The 19,325-nt window shown below is 44.3% G+C and overlaps 1 protein-coding gene across 1 annotated transcript in view; it reads left to right on the forward strand.

Annotated features, from left to right (window-relative positions):
- CLASRP (CLK4 associating serine/arginine rich protein) overlaps positions 1-19,325 on the forward strand; it is a 1,081,767-nt gene that overhangs the window by 274,239 nt on the left and 788,203 nt on the right. The window contains exon 7 of the mRNA XM_030217938.1: positions 15,836-15,978. Within this exon, the coding sequence (XP_030073798.1) occupies positions 15,836-15,978 (143 nt within the window). The remainder of the gene's footprint in view (positions 1-15,835; positions 15,979-19,325) is intronic.

A 19,325-nucleotide genomic window follows, 5' to 3' on the forward strand; every position in this document is an offset into this window, starting at 1 on the left:
CAACCCGGCTTTACGCCCCATGGCCGGCACCTCCGCAATCTGACCCACCCACCAGCACCCAAACTTTAAGGGTTCAGCCGTTGATAGGTGGGTCTCCTGCAGAAAAGCAGTGTCCGTCCCATGCCTATTCAAATCCCGCAGAATTTTTTTTCTCTTAATAGGTGAGGACACTCTGCATACATTCCAGGATATAAATTTAACCTTTTTCATAATATGTAGCCCAACATAATCTGTGCCAGCTCCAGTGTATTTTGGCTGCCCAAGAGCTGTCCCAGCCAGCAGCTCTCCGGCCCATTACCTGCTCTTCTAGTTGTCTGTCTTGCGACCCCCCCCCCCCCACCTCAAAGGAGTAACAAAAACCACAATAAACAACAAAAATAACCAACCTATACAATAAATGACAACTGACTTTTCCCTCGTTCTGTTCTCCCTGTCCTCCCTCTCTACCGTGCATACAATTAAACATATCTTCCCTCCCCCTTCCCCCCCCCCCCCCAACCCGCAGCCCCTTCTCCCCAGTCCTGTCCATTGCTCTTAATGGACTGAGGTCATAAGTACATAAGTACATAAGTACATAAGTAGTGCCATACTGGGAAAGACCAAAGGTCCATCTAGCCCAGCATCCTGTCACCGACAGTGGCCAATCCAGGTCAAGGGCACCTGGCACGCTCCCCAAACGTAAAAACATTCCAGACAAGTTGTACCTAAAAATGAGGAATTTTTCCAGTCCATTTAATAGCGGTCTATGGACTTGTCCTTTAGGAATCTATCTAACCCCTTTTTAAACTCCGTCAAGCTAACCGCCCGTACCACGTTCTCCGGCAATGAATTCCAGAGTCTAATTACACGTTGGGTGAAGAAAAATTTTCTCCGATTCGTTTTAAATTTACCACACTGTAGCTTCAACTCATGCCCTCTAGTCCTAGTATTTTTGGATAGCGTGAACAGTCGCTTCACATCCACCCGATCCATTCCACTCATTATTTTATACACTTCTATCATATCTCCCCTCAGCCGTCTCTTCTCCAAGCTGAAAAGCCCTAGCCTTCTCAGCCTCTCTTCATAGGAAAGTCGTCCCATCCCCACTATCATTTTCGTCGCCCTTCGCTGTACCTTTTCCAATTCTACTATATCTTTTTTGAGATACGGAGACCAGTACTGAACACAATACTCCAGGTGCGGTCGCACCATGGAGCGATACAACGGCATTATAACATCCGCACACCTGGACTCCATACCCTTCTTAATAACACCCAACATTCTATTCGCTTTCCTAGCCGCAGCAGCACACTGAGCAGAAGGTTTCAGCGTATCATCGACGACGACACCCAGATCCCTTTCTTGATCCGTAACTCCTAACGCGGAACCTTGCAAGACGTAGCTATAATTCGGGTTCCTCTTACCCACATGCATCACTTTGCACTTGTCAACATTGAACTTCATCTGCCACTTGCACGCCCATTCTCCCAGTCTCGCAAGGTCCTCCTGTAATCGTTCACATTCCTCCTGCAACTTGACGACCCTGAATAATTTTGTGTCATCGGCGAATTTAATTACCTCACTAGTTATTCCCATCTCTAGGTCATTTATAAATATATTAAAAAGCAACGGACCCAGCACAGACCCCTGCGGGACCCCACTAACTACCCTCCTCCACTGAGAATACTGGCCACGCAATCCTACTCTCTGCTTCCTATCTTTCAACCAGTTCTTAATCCATAATAATACCCTACCTCCGATTCCATGACTCTGCAATTTCTTCAGGAGTCTTTCGTGCGGCACTTTGTCAAACGCCTTCTGAAAATCCAGATATACAATATCAACCGGCTCCCCATTGTCCACATGTTTGCTTACCCCCTCAAAAAATGCATTAGATTGGTGAGGCAAGACTTCCCTTCACTAAATCCGTGCTGACTTTGTCTCATCAGTCCATGTTTTTGTATATGCTCTGCAATTTTATTCTTAATAATAGCCTCCACCATCTTGCCCGGCACCGACGTCAGACTCACCGGTCTATAATTTCCCGGATCTCCTCTGGAACCCTTCTTAAAAATCGGAGTAACATTGGCTACCCTCCAGTCTTCCGGTATTACACTCGATTTTAGGGACAGATTGCATATTTCTAACAGTAGCTCCGCAAGTTCATTTTTTAGTTCTATTAATACTCTGGGATGAATACCATCAGGTCCCGGTGATTTACTACTCTTCAGCTTGCTGAACTGACCCATTACATCCTCCAAGGTTACAGAGAATTTGTTTAGTTTCTCCGATTCCCCCGCTTCAAATATTCTTTCCGGCACCGGTGTCCCCCCCAAATCCTCCTCGGTGAAGACCGAAGCAAAGAATTCGAATTGTGAAAGATCTCATAGTTCCAATCACCTCCCTCCACCTCCAGCAAATTACCCACAGTGTACCCCAACGAACATTATGTGCATCCAAATTCCCAATTCTTATACAACATAAGCAGAGCAGCATCCCCATATTCACAGCATTTCATAACATTTTATATTTGTCCCTCCCTCCTCTTCAGTCATACCCTTCTGTACCGCATTCACACTCCCCTTTCCCCTGCATGCCCCCATTCTGCCCCACTCATCCGTTCCCCTCCCGTTTGGACAAATCAAACAAACAAAAAAACACTATTTACCTCCGGCGAGGATTCCGAACAACACACTCTCTCTCCCTTTCATAGTCACGAGGCCATCTCCATTTCACACACCCTTCCTTATCCCGTTTCTTAACCCCCGTTCTACTTCCTTCATTCAGCCTAACCCATCCATACCACTTGCCCCCGGGTAAATTTGTAACCAACGTCCTTAGTCTATTATGTCGGTTCTGCTGTGCTCCATCTTTCTGTGCAGTTAGGCACAACTTCAGCTGGGCTCACACCTCTCGATCCAGCCTCCTCATCGAGCTTCCAACTGTGCGCTCCGGACCTGGTCTTAGTCAAATCAATTCCTTTGCCCTTCTCCATCTCCAGGCCTTACTCCCTTGGTCCTGCTCCCAGCCTGCTGGGTCCATAATGTCATTGTACGTCATTTCGCTATTGACTAGCAAGACTGGGCAGCCGCTGCATGAAAGTTTTTGCTGCTTCCGGCGAATCGTAGAATTTCGCCTTACCCTCCTAGAAAACTTTAAGGCGTGCTGGATATAATAAAGCAAACTGTATTTGCCACTGATGAAGTTCTGTACAAACTGGCGCGTACGCCTTCCGCATGCCAGAAACTCGCGCTGAAAAATACTGAAAGTATAAGATTGTTTTATCATCGTGCTTTAAGGGTCCCTTCGCTCTGATGGCTCGGAGAATTTCCAACTTGTGAGCATAATTCAGGATTTTGCAGATAACGACCCGAGGACGGTCGTTCGCTGATCTTCGAGGTCCCAGACGATGCGCCCTTTCAATTCTTAAAGGCCCCGCTGCCGGCTGCAACTGTAGTGCCAACGTCAGCCATTCTTCAATAAATGTCCTTAACTTACATAAGTACATAAGTAATGCCATACTGGGAAAAGACCAAGGGTCCATCGAGCCCAGCATCCTGTCCACGACAGCGGCCAATCCAGGCCAAGGGCACCTGGCAAGCTTCCCAAACGTACAAACATTCTATACATGTTATTCCTGGAATTTTGGAGTTTTCCAAGTCCGTTTAGTAGCGGTTTATGGACTTGTCCTTTAGGAAACTGTCCAACCCCTTTTTAAACTCTGCTAAGCTAACCGCCTTCACCACTTTCTCCGGCAACGAATTCCAGAGTTTAATTACATGTTGGGTAAAGAAAAATTTTCTCCGAATTGTTTTAAATTTACTACACTGTAGTTTCATCGCATGCCCCCTAGTCCTAGTATTTTTGGAAAGCGTGAACAGATGCTTCACATCCACCTGTTCCACTCCACTCATTATTTTATATACCTCTATCATGTCTCCCCTCAGCCGTCTCTTCTCCAAGCTGTATAGCCCTAGCCTCCTTAGTCTTTCTTCATAGGGAAGTCGTCCCATCCCCGCTATCATTTTAGTCGCCCTTCGCTGCACCTTTTCCAATTCTACTATATCTTTCTTGAGATGCGGCGACCAGAATTGAACACAATACTCAAGGTGCGGTCGCACCATGGAGCGATACAACGGCATTATAACATCCTCACACCTGTTTTCCATACCTTTCCTGATAATACCCAACATTCTATTCGCTTTCTTAGCCGCAGCAGCACACTGAGCAGAAGGTTTCAGTGTGTTATCGACGACGACACCCAGATCCCTTTCTTGGTCCGTAACTCCTAACGTGGAATCTTGCATGACGTAGCTATAATTCGGGTTCTTTTTTCCCACATGCATCACCTTGCACTTGCTCACATTAAATATCTGCCATTTAGCCGCCCAGTCTCCCAGTCTTGTAAGGTCCTCTTGTAATTTTTCACAATCCTGTCGCGATTTAACGACTTTGAATAACTTTGTGTCATCAGCAAATTTAATTATCTCGCTAGTTACTTCCATCTCTAAATCATTTATAAATATATTAAAAAGCAGCGGTCCTAGCACGGACCCCTGAGGAACCCCACTAACTACCCTTCTCCATTGTGAATACTGCCCATTTAACCCCACTCTCTGTTTCCTATCCTTCAACCAGTTTTTAATCCACAATAGGACATTTCCTCCTATCCCATGACCCTCCAATTTCCTCTGTAGCCTTTCATGAGGTACCTTGTCAAACGCCTTTTGAAAATCCAGATACACAATATCAACCGACTCCCCTTTGTCCACATGTTTGTTTACTCCTTCAAAGAATTGAAGTAAATTGGTCAGGCAAGATTTCCCCACACAAAAGCCATGCTGACTTGGTCTCAGTAATCCATGTCCTCGGATGTGCTCTGTAATTTTGTTTTTGATAATAGCTTCTACCATTTTCCCCGGCACTGACGTCAGACTCACCGGTCTATAATTTCCCGGATCTCCCCTGGAGCCTTTTTTAAAAATGGGCGTTACATTGGCCACCCTCCAATCTTCCGGTACCACGCTCAATTTTAAGGATAAGTTGCATATCACTAGCAGTAGCTCCGCAAGCTCGTTTTTCAGTTCTATCAGTACTCTAGGATGAATACCATCCGGTCCAGGAGATTTGCTACTGTTCAGTTTGCCGAACTGCCCCATTACGTCCTCCAGGTTTACCGTGAAGTCAGTAAGTTTCTCCGACTCGTCCGCTTGAAATACCATTTCCGACACCGGTATCCCACCCAAATCTTCCTCGGTGAAGACCGAAGCAAAGAATTCATTCAGTCTCTCCGCTACGTCGTTGTCTTCCTTGATCGCCCCTTTTACCCCTCGGTCATCCAGCGGCCCAACCGATTCTTTTGCCGGCTTCCTGCTTTTAATATACCGAAAAAAATTTTTACTATGTTTTTTTGCCTCTAATGCTATCTTTTTTTCGTACTCCCTCTTGGCCTTCTTAATCTGCGCCTTGCATTTGCTTTGACACTCCTTATGCTGTTTCTTGTTATTTTCAGACGGTTCCTTCTTCCATTTTCTGAAGGCATTTCTTTTAGCCCTAATAGCTTCCTTCACCTCACTTTTCAACCAGGCCGGGTGTCTTTTGGACTTCCGTCTTTCTTTTCTAATTCGCGGAATATGTATGGCCTGGGCCTCCAGGATGGTATTTTTGAACAGCGTCCACGCCTGTTGTACAGTTTTTACTCTCTCAGTTGCCCCCCTAAGTTTTTTTTTTTTTACCGTTCTTCTCATTTTATCATAGTCTCCTTTTTTAAAGTTAAACGCTAACGTATTTGACTTTCTGTGTACAGTTACTTCAAGGTTGATGTCAAAACTGATCATATTATGGTCACTGTTATCAAGCGGCCCCAGTACCATAACGTCCCTCACCAGATCATGCGCTCCACTAAGGACCAAGTCTAGAATTTTTCCTTCTCTCGTCGGCTCCTGCACCAGTTGCTCCATAAAGCTGTCCTTCATTTCATCAAGGAATTGTACCTCTCTAGCGTGTCCCTATGTTACATTTACCCAGTCTATATTTGGATAATTGAAGTCACCCATTATTATCACATTGCCCATTTTGTTCGCGTCTCTGATTTCTTTTATCATTTCTGTGTCTACCTGCTCATCCTGGCGAGGTGGACGGTAGTACACTCCTATCACCATTTTTTTCCCTTTTATACATGGAATTTCAACCCACAGTGATTCAAAGGTGTGATTTGTGTCCTGCTGAATTTGTAATCTATCTGAGTCAAGGCTCTCTTTAATATACAATGCTACCCCTCCACCAGTCCGGTCTACCCTATCATTACGATATACTTTGTACCCCGGTATGACAGTGTCCCACTGGTTATCCTCCTTCCACCAGGTCTCAGTAATGCCTATTATATCCAATTTTTCATTTAGTGCAATATATTCCAACTCTCCCATCTTATTTCTTAGACTCCTAGCATTTGCATATAGACATTTCAGAGTATGTTTGTTGTTCTTATTTGCATGATGCTTAGTACCTGACACTATTGATTTGACATCTTTTGTCTGATCTTTAGTTGTATTTAAGGGCACCTGGCCTACCACGGTCTGTTGTGCAACCTCACTATCCAGAAACCCTATCTTCCCTGTGAGGTATCTTTGCAAGATACCTTTTCCCGAACCATGCGCTTTTGAGCGACTGTCGGCCTTCCCCCCATTTCTAGTTTAAAAGCTGCTCTATCTCCTTTTTAAATGCCGACGCCAGCAGCCTGGTCCCACCCTGGTTAAGGTGGAGCCCATCCTTTCGGAATAGGCTCCCCCTTCCCCAGAATGTTGCCCAGTTCCTAACAAATCTAAAACCCTCCGCCCTGCACCATCGTCTCATCCACGCATTGAGACTCTGGAGCTCTGCCTGTCTCTTGGGCCCTGCACGTGGAACAGGTAGCATTTCAGAAAATGCTACCCTAGAGGATCTGGATTTGAGCTTTCTACCTAAGAGCCTAAATTTGGCTTCCAGAACCTCTCTCCCACATTTTCCTATGTCATTGGCCTCTGGAATTGATTCGGGCAAACCCACCAGCCTTAAATTCCCTCTTCGAGAGCGATTTTCCATGTCATCCGACTTGTCCTCCAAACGTTTCACTTTATCTTGTAGAGTCGTCGTCAGCGTTACCAGCTGCTGCACTTTGTCTTCTAGGTCAGATACCCGCTGAGTACAGGCTGAGAATTCCCCTTTCAAACCTTCAAGTTTCCATCCACATTATATCTAGTTTAGCTGATAGAGTTTGCATTCTTTTATTTAGTGAGGCATCGATAGCTTGGGTCACTTCAGAGACTATCTCGGCCACCCACGCGGAGCTAAACAAGGAGGGGCTGCCTTCACTGCTGGTCGCCATCTTGGACTCGCTGTTTGTAGACTTCTCTTTCTCTCTGCGGGTCGTTTTTGTGGTCATTTGTGCGAGCAACTGGTACCTCAAACGCAGCAACGTTTTCCACTAAGGTTCTTCTGACTTCCTTCGCTTCGGGTTTTTCAACAATAGCGGTCAGTGGTAGAGATCAGCAATTCAAGTTGGGAGCTTTCCTCACCGACATCTGCTTGCTCTGCATGACATCAAGTGACCGCCCTGTTTTCTTAGACAGACAGCTGGTTTCAAATAGGATCATTATGTAGATTCTTAAAGAGATATCGCATAAAATATCTAATGTGGTCTGTAATTAAATGCATTAATAAAAGATATGCCAGTCCACTGAACTATTCAAACTGTGTGGTTCAATTGTTTTTAGATTAAAGATTTTTAGATTAAAGATCCATTTAGCTTCCCTTCTTTGTAGTAACAATTTACGATTTCCACCTCTACTCAGTTTGTCCACTTTGTCTATGGGAAAGCATTCCAGGTCTTCAAACTTACGCTGGTTCTCTATGCAATGCTCTACAAGCAGTTCTTTATGAACCATTCTTCTGTTGTTTGATCTATGCTCAAGAATCCTGATTTTTAAAGGTCTGGTCGTCATTCCTATATAAGTTTTATCACAAGGACATCTGATCAAATAGACAACATGGTCAGAAAGACAACTGGTGAAATGATACAGTTCATATGTCTTGCTAGTGTGAACGTTGAAAAATGTTTTTGTTTGGAGATCTTGCAAATCTGACACGTTCCACATTTGTAATGGCCACGAATCTGATTATTGTTGCTTTTCTTTCTTAATCTTACATCCGCAGGAGTCAAAATATCCTTAATGTTTTTACCTCTTGAAAATGTCTTGAAAAATAGGAATAGATTGCATGATATCCCATCTGTTTCTGACTATCCATGCCAAATGGGAACTGGTTTCAGTATATTTCATCACCATAGTAAAAGTATTGTCGTCTTCATTACGTCTGTTGGTGCTAGATAAAAGTAGTTCTCTTGTTGAATTTGGCTCTTCTGTATGCTTTTTTGAGGACTGTTTTAGAATAATCTCTTTCTTCCAAATCAGTCATCAAAGTTTTGGCTTGTTGCTTGAAAGTACATAAGTCAGTGCAGATTCTTCTAAACCTGAGCATTTGTGAGAATGGAAGACTGTTTTTAAGCTGCACCGGATGACAACTGGAGTTACGTAGAAAAGTATTTTGGTCAGTGTTTTTCTTGTGAACATTGGTTGCAAATGTATTACCTCTAATAGACACTTTTACATCTAAATAGTGGATAGTGCGGAAAGAATGTTGTTCGGTGAATTGAATTTCAGAGTTGCAACTGTTAATCCATGACATGAAATTGTCTAACTCTGTCGTTGTACCTCTCCAGAGCTTGAAAACGTCATCAATGAATCTCCACCAGTGTGCAGTCGCAACACTAAAGGGTGACTGAGTTATCCATTCCGATTCAAACTGGGTCATATATAAGTTTGAGATTGAGGGGGCAAAAGTTGCTCCCATCGCTGCTACGCTGGTTTGCAAGTAAAACTTCCCATTAAACATGAAGTAATTTTCTTTCAAAGCTATTCTTCCCAAAGTCAATAGGAAATCAGTTGGTACCAGATGCGGTCTTTCCCTAGGTTCCAATGTGTTTTTTTTATAGTTTGCATTGCATCTTCTTGTGGAATAGAAGTATAAAGCAAGCACACATCTAGAGTTACCATTAACAGTTGACTCTGTTCAAGGTCAGCTTCCTTCAATTTAAACAGAAATTGTGTGCTGTCTTTAATGTAAGATGGGCATTTAGAAACCTCAGATTTTAAAAAGGCATCTACAAATGTAGACAGGGGTTCCACAGTTCAAGAATCTTTTATCTCTTGTGATAATACCATCATGCAAAGCTTTATTGGTCACTCGTGATTAATGCTTTTAGTCTTTTAGTTGGATTCAGTGTTAACTTTTTATAGAAGTTTGTGTCATTTAACTGCCGTAAACCTTCATTTAAATAATCACTCCGATTTTGAAGAACTATGGCGCCTCCTTTGCTTTTTTTATAATAATGCTCTCATCATTTTGCAAAGTCCTTAATGCTTCCATCTCTGTTTTAGAAAGATTATGATGTTTGTGAGATCTATATCTATTAGCTTTTTTTGACTTTTCTAAATCTTGTAAAATCAACGATTTGAAGGTATGTAATGCAGGGTCTAACTGGCCTTGTGTTTTCCAGAAGGATTTCGGCTAAAAAATGGTTCTGTTGTTAATATCTTCGTAATCCTTAAAGAACAACTTAATTTGTAACTTTTCTTTAAGTCAATGGCAAATTGAAACTCGTTGAATTGGAGAGAGGGGGCAAGCGAGAGGTCCTTAGATAGAATGGATTCTTCCATAGATGTCAAATTTCTGTTGGATAAGTTAATTACCACTGGCTGTCTTTCTGGGACCGAGTCCAAGGTCTGTTCCTCTGCCCTAACCGTCCTCTTCTGCTTCCTCTCCCCCTTCTGGAAGATCTCATGGCTAAAAAACCTCTGCTATTCTCATTGCTTGAGAGGAGTGGCCTAGTGGTTAGGGTGGTGGACTTTGGTCCTGGGGAACTGAGGAACTGAGTTTGATTCCCACTTCAGGCACAGGCAGCTCCTTGTGACTCTGGGCAAGTCACTTAACCCTCCATTGCCCCATGTAAGCCGCATTGAGCCTGCCATGAGTGGGAAAGCGCGGGGTACAAATATAATAAAAATAAATAAAATAAATCACCACTGCTACTAGATGAAGAGGAGTCATAAAATCTCAGTTGTTTATTGCTGTTATCTTTCTGTGTAGCTTCTGTCTCATTGAAATGCATCCAAGGGTACACATTGTTAGTGACATAGTCTTTTTCATCCCTCGCTAACTTTTTAAGCTTAGATTTTCTTACAGTCTCTCGAAATTTCTCTGTTTCCCTTAAAGTTCTGATGTTCCTTCTCAAAATCACTAAGCACTGTATTGTTTTTGAGTTTCACTAATTCTGTGTCAAGCTCCTCTTTTAATGAATTAAGGCAAGATTGACTTCTCTCTATGATGAGTAGCATAAGATCAAGTGAACACTTGTTGAGTATTTTATTCCATTTTTCGACGAGTTCTTTATCATTACTAAAGCACTGTGGAGCTTTGTTTAAATGAAGACCCCTGGGGATTCTTTCTTTTTTGCAGTATTCAATTAAAAGACCACTATTTAACTCTATTTTAATGAACGTTTTTATTTTTTAATGTGATTTCATTCCACCCAAAATTCATTGCTGAGCCATGTTATTCCTTAGCTTCAGCAGCAGATGAATCCAGGAACTGGTGGTGGGAGGACCTCGGAAAACAGCCTTGTGGAAAGTGATATTTTGCCTAGGGATAATCGGGGGTCGATGGCTCCAGGTACTGTTAGCTCGAAGTGGCAGGGAGACCTGTTTTCTCCTTAGTTTATTCTTCTGATGCATCGGGCCTTCTTGTTAAATAGGGCCTCCCCGTCTTCTCTCTCCCTGCCTCTTCAGCCTTCTTTTGTGGCTGCCCCAGGTAGTACTGCCCCTGAGGAAGAGCTGTTGCCTCCTGTACCCGCAGATCTGCCTGCACTTAAGCGCAAGCAAGTACTGTCAGTTTTGAACATGGGCTCTCTGGGTTCGCATTCCCCCCTCAGTCCCTTTTTGAGGGTACAGGAAGCTTATGCAGACCGTCTGGGACAGAGGGCGTAGAAGAGGGAGAAATTTTGTCTGAGGAACAGGACGATCCGAAAGTGGTCCACATTTTTCATAGGGAAGAGCTTCCCTCTCTTATTACAGACGATTTGCAAGCTCTCAATATTGAGGATTCAGAGGGGACGGCAGCTTCTTCAGTGAACTTCAAGATGACTAGTGCCTGAAAACCTGCACGGGCTTTCTGGGTTCACAAAGCCATTCAGGAACTCATTTCTGCTCAGTGGACGGAGCCTAACGGGAGTCCTGAAGGTGGCTCGAGCTTTGGGCCGCCTCTACCCGGTAGGGGGAATCGCAGCTGAGTCTTTTTGCATTTCCCAAGGTAGATGCATATGGGAAGGTGATGCAAGGTGATGCATGTGGGAAAAAAAGAACCCGAATTATAGCTACGTCATGCAAGGTTCCATGTTAGGAGTAATGGACCAAGAAAGGGATCTGGGTGTCGTCGTCAATAATACGCTGAAACCTTCTGCTCATTGTGCTGCTGCGGCTCGGAAAGCGAATAGAATGTTGGGTATTATTAGGAAAGGTATGGAAAACAGGTGTGAGGATGTTATAATGCTGTTATATCGCTCCATGGTGCGACCGCACCTTGAGTATTGTGTTCCATTCTGGTCGCTGCATCTCAAGAAAGATATAGTGGAATTGGAAAAGGTGCAGCGAAGGGCAACTAAAATGATAGCGGGGATGGGATGACTTCCCTATGAAGAAAGACTAAGGGAGGCTAGGGCTTTTCAGCTTGGAGAAGAGATGGCTGAGGGGAGACATGATAGAGGTATATAAAATAATTAGTGGAGTGGAACAGGTGGATGTGAAGCGTTAGTTCATGCTTTCCAAAAATACTAGGAATAGGGGGCATGCGATGAAACTACAGTGTAGTAAATTTAAAACAAATCGGAGAAAATGTTTCTTCACCCAATGCGTAATTAAACTCTGGAATTCGTTGCTGGAGAACGTGGTGAAGGCGGTTAGCTTGGCAGAGTTTAAAAAGGGGTTAGACGGTTTCCTAAAGGACAGGTCTATAAACCGCTACTAAATGGACTTGGGAAAAATCCACAATTCCAGGAATAACATGTATAGAATGTTTCTACGTTTGGGAAGCTTGCCAGGTGCCCTTGGCCTGGATTGGCCGCTGTCGTGGACAGGATGCTGGGCTCGATGGACCCAGTGTGGCATTACTTATGTACTTATGACTCTCTGGTGATGGCAGTCACTAAGAAGATCACTCTCCTGGTTGAGGGAAGGGTTGTGTTGAAAGATATGCAGGATCACCGTCTAGAGGCGTCCTTGAAGCGCCCCTTTGAAGTTTCGGCCCTGGTACTACAGGTGTCTATTTGTAGTTCATATGCTGCCAGAGCTTGCCTTTCTTGGTTACAGCAAACTGTAGAGCAAAATTGAGGAATTCTTCCTCTTTGGCGGATGTTGCGCCTCTTATGAAATTGGGACTGGCATACTTGGCTGATACCCTTTATGATTTGGTGAGGGCGTCTGCCAAACAGATGTCTTTGGCAGTTACTGCTAGGTGTTTGTTATGGGTTTGCCATTGGTTGGCGGATATGGATTCGAAACAGCGCCTCACAAAATTGCCCTTTCGGGGAAAGCTGTTGTTTGGTGAGGACTTGGACATGATTAAGGATTTGAGTGATTCCAAATCCCATCGCCTTCCTGCAGACAGGCCAAAGCCCGGTCCCAGGGCCTCCTCGTCAAAGCCGAGGTTTCGTGACGCCTGGCGATACCGCCCTGGGCGAACCTCAGGCCCTTTTCAGCGTCCAAGATTTCAGCAGCGTTCCTCCTTTTGTTCGGACAAGAAACCGCTTCGTCAGCCCAAGCCGTGCTTCCCAATGATGAGGTGCCGGTCCACTCTTCAATTCTGGGCATAGGGAGCCGTTTATCCCTCTTTCGCGAGGAGTGGGCCAAAATCACTACAGACCAATGGGTTTTAGATTTGATCAAGGACGGCTACAAGTTGGAGTTCGCACCGCCCGTTGGAGACGCCTTTTTGGAATCATGGTGTGCCACAGCCGGTAAAAGGGTGGCTGTGAGCAACACATTGTGATCTCTGCTGGACTTAGGGGTGGTGGTGCCTGTCCCGCAGTCCGAGCTTTGCGTAGGATGATACGCCATCTATTTAGTGGTTCCCTTGAAAGGAGGATCTTTCAGGCCAGTGCTCGACTTGAGTAAAGTAAACCAGTCCCTGAGAATGAAGCATTTCTGCATGGAAATGCTTCATTGTGTTATAGCGGCAGTACAACCTGGGGAGTTTCTTATCTCACTGGATCTCAAGGAGGCGTATCTGCACATTCCAGTTTGGCCTCAGCGTTTTTTGCGCTTAACAATCCTAGGCCAGCATTTTCAGTTCTGGGCCTTGCCATTTGGGCTGGCCATAGCACCTTGCACCTTTTCCAAGGGTGATGGTGGTAGTGGCTGTATTTCTGCGGAGAGAAGGGATCAGAGTCCATCCATATCTGGATGACTGGCTGATCCGTGCAAATTATGCGCCAGAGAATCAGATGGTCACAACCTGGGTGATCAAGGTTCTCCTGTCCCTCGGTTGGGTCATCAACTTCCCCAAGAGTCACCTGACCCCCTCTCAGTCTCGACTATTTGGGGGTCTCCAACACAGCTCTGGGATGCGTCTTCCTTCCCGACAACAGGTGTTTCAAGTTGCGGTCGCAGATACTCCACTTGATCAGCCTGCCTCGAGCTTGGGATTATGTTCAGGTTCTCGGCTTGATGGTAGCCACTCTGGAGGTGGTACCATGGGCGAGGATGCACGTGAGGCCCTGCAGCATGCTTTGATCAGTCGCTGGTCTCCCATTTCTCTGGAGTATCATTGTCGGTTGACTTGGTCCAACGGCCAGGGACAGCATGATGTGGTGGCTGTCCGAGGTCAATCTGCAGCGGGAGATGCCGCTCGCTTCCCCTCAATGAATTCTGGTGACCACCGATGCCAGTCTTTCAGGATAGGGGGGCTCACTGTCTTCACCATTGTACCCAGGGACTGTGGTCAGCTGTGGCCCATCAATCACCTGGAGTTGAGGGCAATTCACCAAGCTTTTCTAGCCTTTCTAGTAGAATTGGGAAAGGTGCAGAGAAGGGCGACTAAAATGATAGCGGGGATGGGACGACTTCCCTATGAAGAAAAATTAAGGAGGCTAGGGCTATTCAGCTTGGAGAAGAGACGGCTGAGGGGAGACATGATAGAGGTATATAAAATAATGAGTGGAGTGGAACAGGTGGATGTGAAGCGTCTGTTCACACTTTCCAAAAATACTAGGACTAGGGGGCATGCGATGAAACTACAGTGTAGTAAATTTAAAACAAATCGGAGAAAATCTTTCTTCACCCAACGTGTAATTAAACTCTGGAATTCGTTGCCGGAGAAAGTGGTGAAGGCGGTTAGCTTAGCAGAGTTTAAAAAGGGGTTGGACGGTTTCCTAAAGGACAAGTCCATAAACCGCTACTAAATGGACTTGGGAAAAATCCACAATTCCAGGAATAACATGTATAGAATGTTTGTACGTTTGGGAAGCTTGCCAGGTGCCCTTGGCCTGGATTGGCCGCTGTCTTGGACAGGATGCTGGGCTCGATGGACCCTTGGTCTTTTCCCAGTATGGCATTACTTATGTACTTATGTACTTAGCATTCCACGAGATCCTGGAAGGTCATGCAGTGCGAGTTCTGTCAGACAATACGACAGCGGTGGTCTACATCAACCGCCAGGAGGGTACGCAGAGCAGAACGTTGGCCTCGGAATCCGCCACCATTCTGTCTTGGGCAGAACGTCATCTCCTGCTTTTGACCGCAGTGCACATAGCCTGACTGGACAATATCCGGGCCAACTTTCTCAGTCACTATTCTCTCGATCCGTCAGAATGGGGGCTGGCGATGGAGGCCTTTCTTCAGATTTGCCACAAGTGGGGCACTCCAGGGATCGACCTCATGGCGTCCAACTCAAATGCAAAGGTGTAGAGAACCCGGGTCTGCAGGGTTGGATGCTCTGTCAATGCCCTGGCCGTCGTCCACTCCTCCTGTATGTGTTTCCTCCCTAGCCCTTGATTGGCCAGGTGCTTTACCGGGTTCGACTTCATTCTGGTCTAGTGATGAAGCGGCAAGTAGAGAGAAGTCGGGGAGGCCCTTTTTAACAAGAAGGCCCGATACATCAGAAGAATGAACTCAGGAGAAAACAGGTCTCCCTGCTCCTCCGAGCTATAACAGTACCTGGAGCCATTGACCCCCAATTCTCGCTAGGCAAAATACCATCTTCTACAAGGCCCCCAGCCTTTTTTCCGAGGTCCTCCAACCACCAGTTCCTGGATTCCTCTGCTGCGACTAAAGGAAAGAAAATTATCATGTAAGTCCTAATTTTTCCTTCTCCCTCCTGTCTTGTATAACTCTTATTGGATGCATCAACCTTTTGATGGAAGGGAAACTTTAGTATATTTATTTATTATTACATTTGTACCCCACACTTTCCCACTCAAAGCAGGTTCAATGCGGTTTACATAATATGGATTACAGAGTATTGATAGAGGAAATATAAGTTAATTATAGCAGACTAATAAAAGAGATAGGTAGGTAGAGATGGACAAGGGTGTAGGGAGTAGGAGAGGTATGAGCAAGGGGCAGGTGATCATTGGAGGGGGGAGTAGAGAGGCGGGAGGGGGGATGGGACACGGGATAAGCACAGGGAAACTTGATGGGAGATGTAGTCTGGGTCATTGCCGCTATAACATTGTATATTATATTATGAAATCAAGTTCTCTCTTTTTTCACAGATTGGCTGAGAAAAAGGCCTCCATTGGCTATACATATGAGGACAGTACTGTGACTGAGACTGAAAAATCTTCGGACAAAGGAGAGGAGGAGGATTCTGAAGAAGACAGCAATTCTGATGAAGATGAAGTTATTCCAGATATTGGTATGTTGTCTTGGTACCAATGGTCCTTGCATTTCATTGTCCCAGCTAATTTTAATCAAGAGATTACAAATATTGCTTATTTTTTCAATCCTGTTTATATGCCAAAGAAATTCTTAAGATGTCAAATAGGTGAATTTTTTGTGAGGCAATGTTATTGACTAGTAGAATCCATTTTATGCTTATCGATAGCTGGGGACAAATGAAGGTTTCTTTTCTTCAAGGAAAGGAGGATAACTAATGGCATATTGCATGGAGCTGCTCTGAGTTCTTTTCAGTATTCAGATCAGTTGGTAGATGAGAACAATTTTGTTCGTGACTAATAACTTAAAGATCTCTCCATCTGGAGTATACATCCTGTTGCCTAAGAAAGCTTGCTCAGAGGTCAAGAATTTAGCAAACCACATTTGGATGCAATAAAGCACTTACATTTTTTGTTTTACAAACTGATTGGAGAAGCTTTCTCTGCTAATGAGTGAGCAAGATTTACTGGGAACTTAATACTAAATTGGGCCCTAGATAGACATATGAGGCATATTTTCAAAGCACTTAGCCTTCCAAAGTTCCATAGATTTCTATGGAACTTTGGAAGGCTAAGTGCTTTGAAAATATGCCTCCTAGTGTCCTAGTAACACTCTGGGGAATTATGTAGTTTTGTATGTTCATAATTTTGAGCACATACAGAATTGTATAAAATCACCATAATTACCTGAGTGTAGGGGCGGGCACTTCAGGAAGTTGTATTGTACAGCATAAAGAGGAAGCCGATAGAATGGTGGAGCATGGAGATGAAGCAGACTGTGCAGGTGGATGGAGCAAGAGCAGTCAGAACTGATTGGTTGTAAGCTGCTAGGAGAAACATGTACAGGTTTCCTGCTTACCTGTCCAGATCTACAGAGCAAGTGTCCTGAGAAAGTGGGAAGGAAGGCAGCCTATGTTGAGATGTGTGCTAAGAGTTCATGCTATCTTCTTTTGCACTGAGGAGTTCATAGGCCATTCTTCTAGCAGGAGTGCATGTTGACATCATCTGTAGGTGTGGAGGGGAGACGAGATTCTTCAACGTAGAAGGGTTAAGGGAGTGGAGGGTAGTGCTGGGGGGAAAAGGGAAAGCATTTCGAGGACAAGCAGGGCATTGTTTTTCACATATGGTGACATTATCTGACAGAGCCCCAGTGTGGATGCTACCCAGCATACTATTACTTTAAGAAGTCTTTGGCGTGGAACTAGCAGTCTTTGTTTTTCGCTCACAATTTCCACTTGTTCAGGTGATAACATCATCTCCATTTTCAAAAAGTAAGTGGCTCACTATTTTTTTGTACTATTTTCTCACAATCCTTATGGCAGTTCAGGCACACTGCGACTCACCTGTTGTATGAAGACAGCAAAGCCTTGGAGTGCTCTTTAGTTTGCTGGACTGCTGCTTCAACTCGCTGTCCCTTATAAGTAATTTCTTGTTGGAAGTTCGTGCCAAGTTTGGTTAGCTCAGTGCTAACAGCCTTAATATCTTTAATTTCGCATAGCCAGGCCCAGATTTCCATTACAGGATCCACAGGTTCCTCTATAGCAATGTCCTGAGCAACTGCGGGAATCTACTCTTCTTCGCCACTCGTAGACCATCCACCATATTGATTTATTCAGACTGCTGGGCCTGGATCACTTTCGAGTATGAGAACTTTACGTAAGTATTACCATACTGGGAAAGACCAAAGGTCCATCAAGCCCAGCATCCTGTTTCGAACAGTGGCCAATCCAGGTCACAAATACCTGGCAAGATCCCAAAAAAGTACAAAACATTTTATACTGCTTATCCCAGAAATAGTGGACTTTCCCCAAGTCCATTTAATAATGGTCTATGGACTTTTCCTTTAGGAAGCCGTCCAAACCTTTTTAAAACTCCACTAAGCTAACTGCCTTTACCACATTCTCTGGCAACGAATTCCAGAGTTTAAATTACACGTTGAGTGAAGAAATATTTTCTCCAATTAGTTTTAAATTTACTACATTGTAGCTTCATCGCATGCCCCCTAGTCCTAGTATTTTTGGAAAGCGTAAACAGACACTTCACATCTACCCGTTCAACTCCACTCATTATTTTATAGACCTCTATCATATCTCCCCTCAGCTACCTTTTCTCCAAGTTGAAAAGCCCTAGCCGCTTTAGCCTTTCCTCATAGGGAAGTCCTCCCATCCCCTTTATCATTTTCGTTGCCCTTCTCTCCACCTTTTCTAATTCCACTATATCTTTTTTGAGATGCGGCGACCAGAATTGAACACAATATTCGAGGTGCGGTCGCACCATGGAGCGATACAAAGGCATTATAACATCCTCGTTTTTGTTTTCCATTCCTTTCATACTAATACCTAACATTCTATTTGCTTTCTTAGCTGCAGCAGCACCATAGGCGGTCGGTGGCCCAACTGTTTGGGGAGGCTAAAGGGGGTGGGGTTAGGGGTGGGTCCAGGGGTGGAGCTTAAATCCATAATTGTCTGATAACACACAGAAAAAATCTTCTCTATATATAAAAGGCAACACCAACGTTCTATGAAGCCTCCAGCCGGAAGTGTGAAGGGGGAGAGATATCCGGTTTCCCCATGAGTGTCTGCCCCGCCCTCGCTCTCTAACACAAACAGTGAAGGAAAACAGCAAAGCAGGAAATCAAATCGCTCTCTCTGTAACAATGAAGGACTCAGAGGGGGGAGGGCAGAGAGGGCAGGGACACACACACTTCCACATGCACACAGAAGAAAACCTTGCTAGCCCCCGTTTCATTTGCATCAGAAACGGGGCTTTTTTACTAGTAAATAAATAAAAAGTCACAATTAATACCTTTTATTAAATTTAGATATTAGATATGTATGATATGTCAAAGAATAAAGTGGTTGCTCAAAGCATATACTAACCACACTCGTAACTACAAAACACTATGCACAACTTTGTGCAAAAACACACTCAGAACCTTACTGTACCATAAATATTACACTGGGCAGAACCTAATACACCAATATACCACCCATACAGAAAATGCAGACCTTCAACAATATGAAACAAGGATCATAATATCACAATTCTCATGTAGAGCCACAAAACATCCTAATTCATGTTTAATGTGGGATAAAATGCCATACATAAGTAAATAAATATAAACATTTAATGTTGAGCACCTGATTCTCAAAGCGGACATATTCCAAACACTATAATGAAAATACTACTACTACTTACCATTTCTATAGCGCTACTAGATGTACGCAGCGCTGTACACTTGAACATGAAGAGACAGTCCCTGCTCAACAGAGCTTACAATCTAATTAGGACAGACAGAACAAACAAGAGATAAGGTTCCCTCAACTGT

Source organism: Microcaecilia unicolor, chromosome 11 (genome assembly GCF_901765095.1).
Source record: "Microcaecilia unicolor chromosome 11, aMicUni1.1, whole genome shotgun sequence".
Taxonomy (NCBI): Eukaryota; Metazoa; Chordata; class Amphibia; order Gymnophiona; family Siphonopidae; genus Microcaecilia; species Microcaecilia unicolor.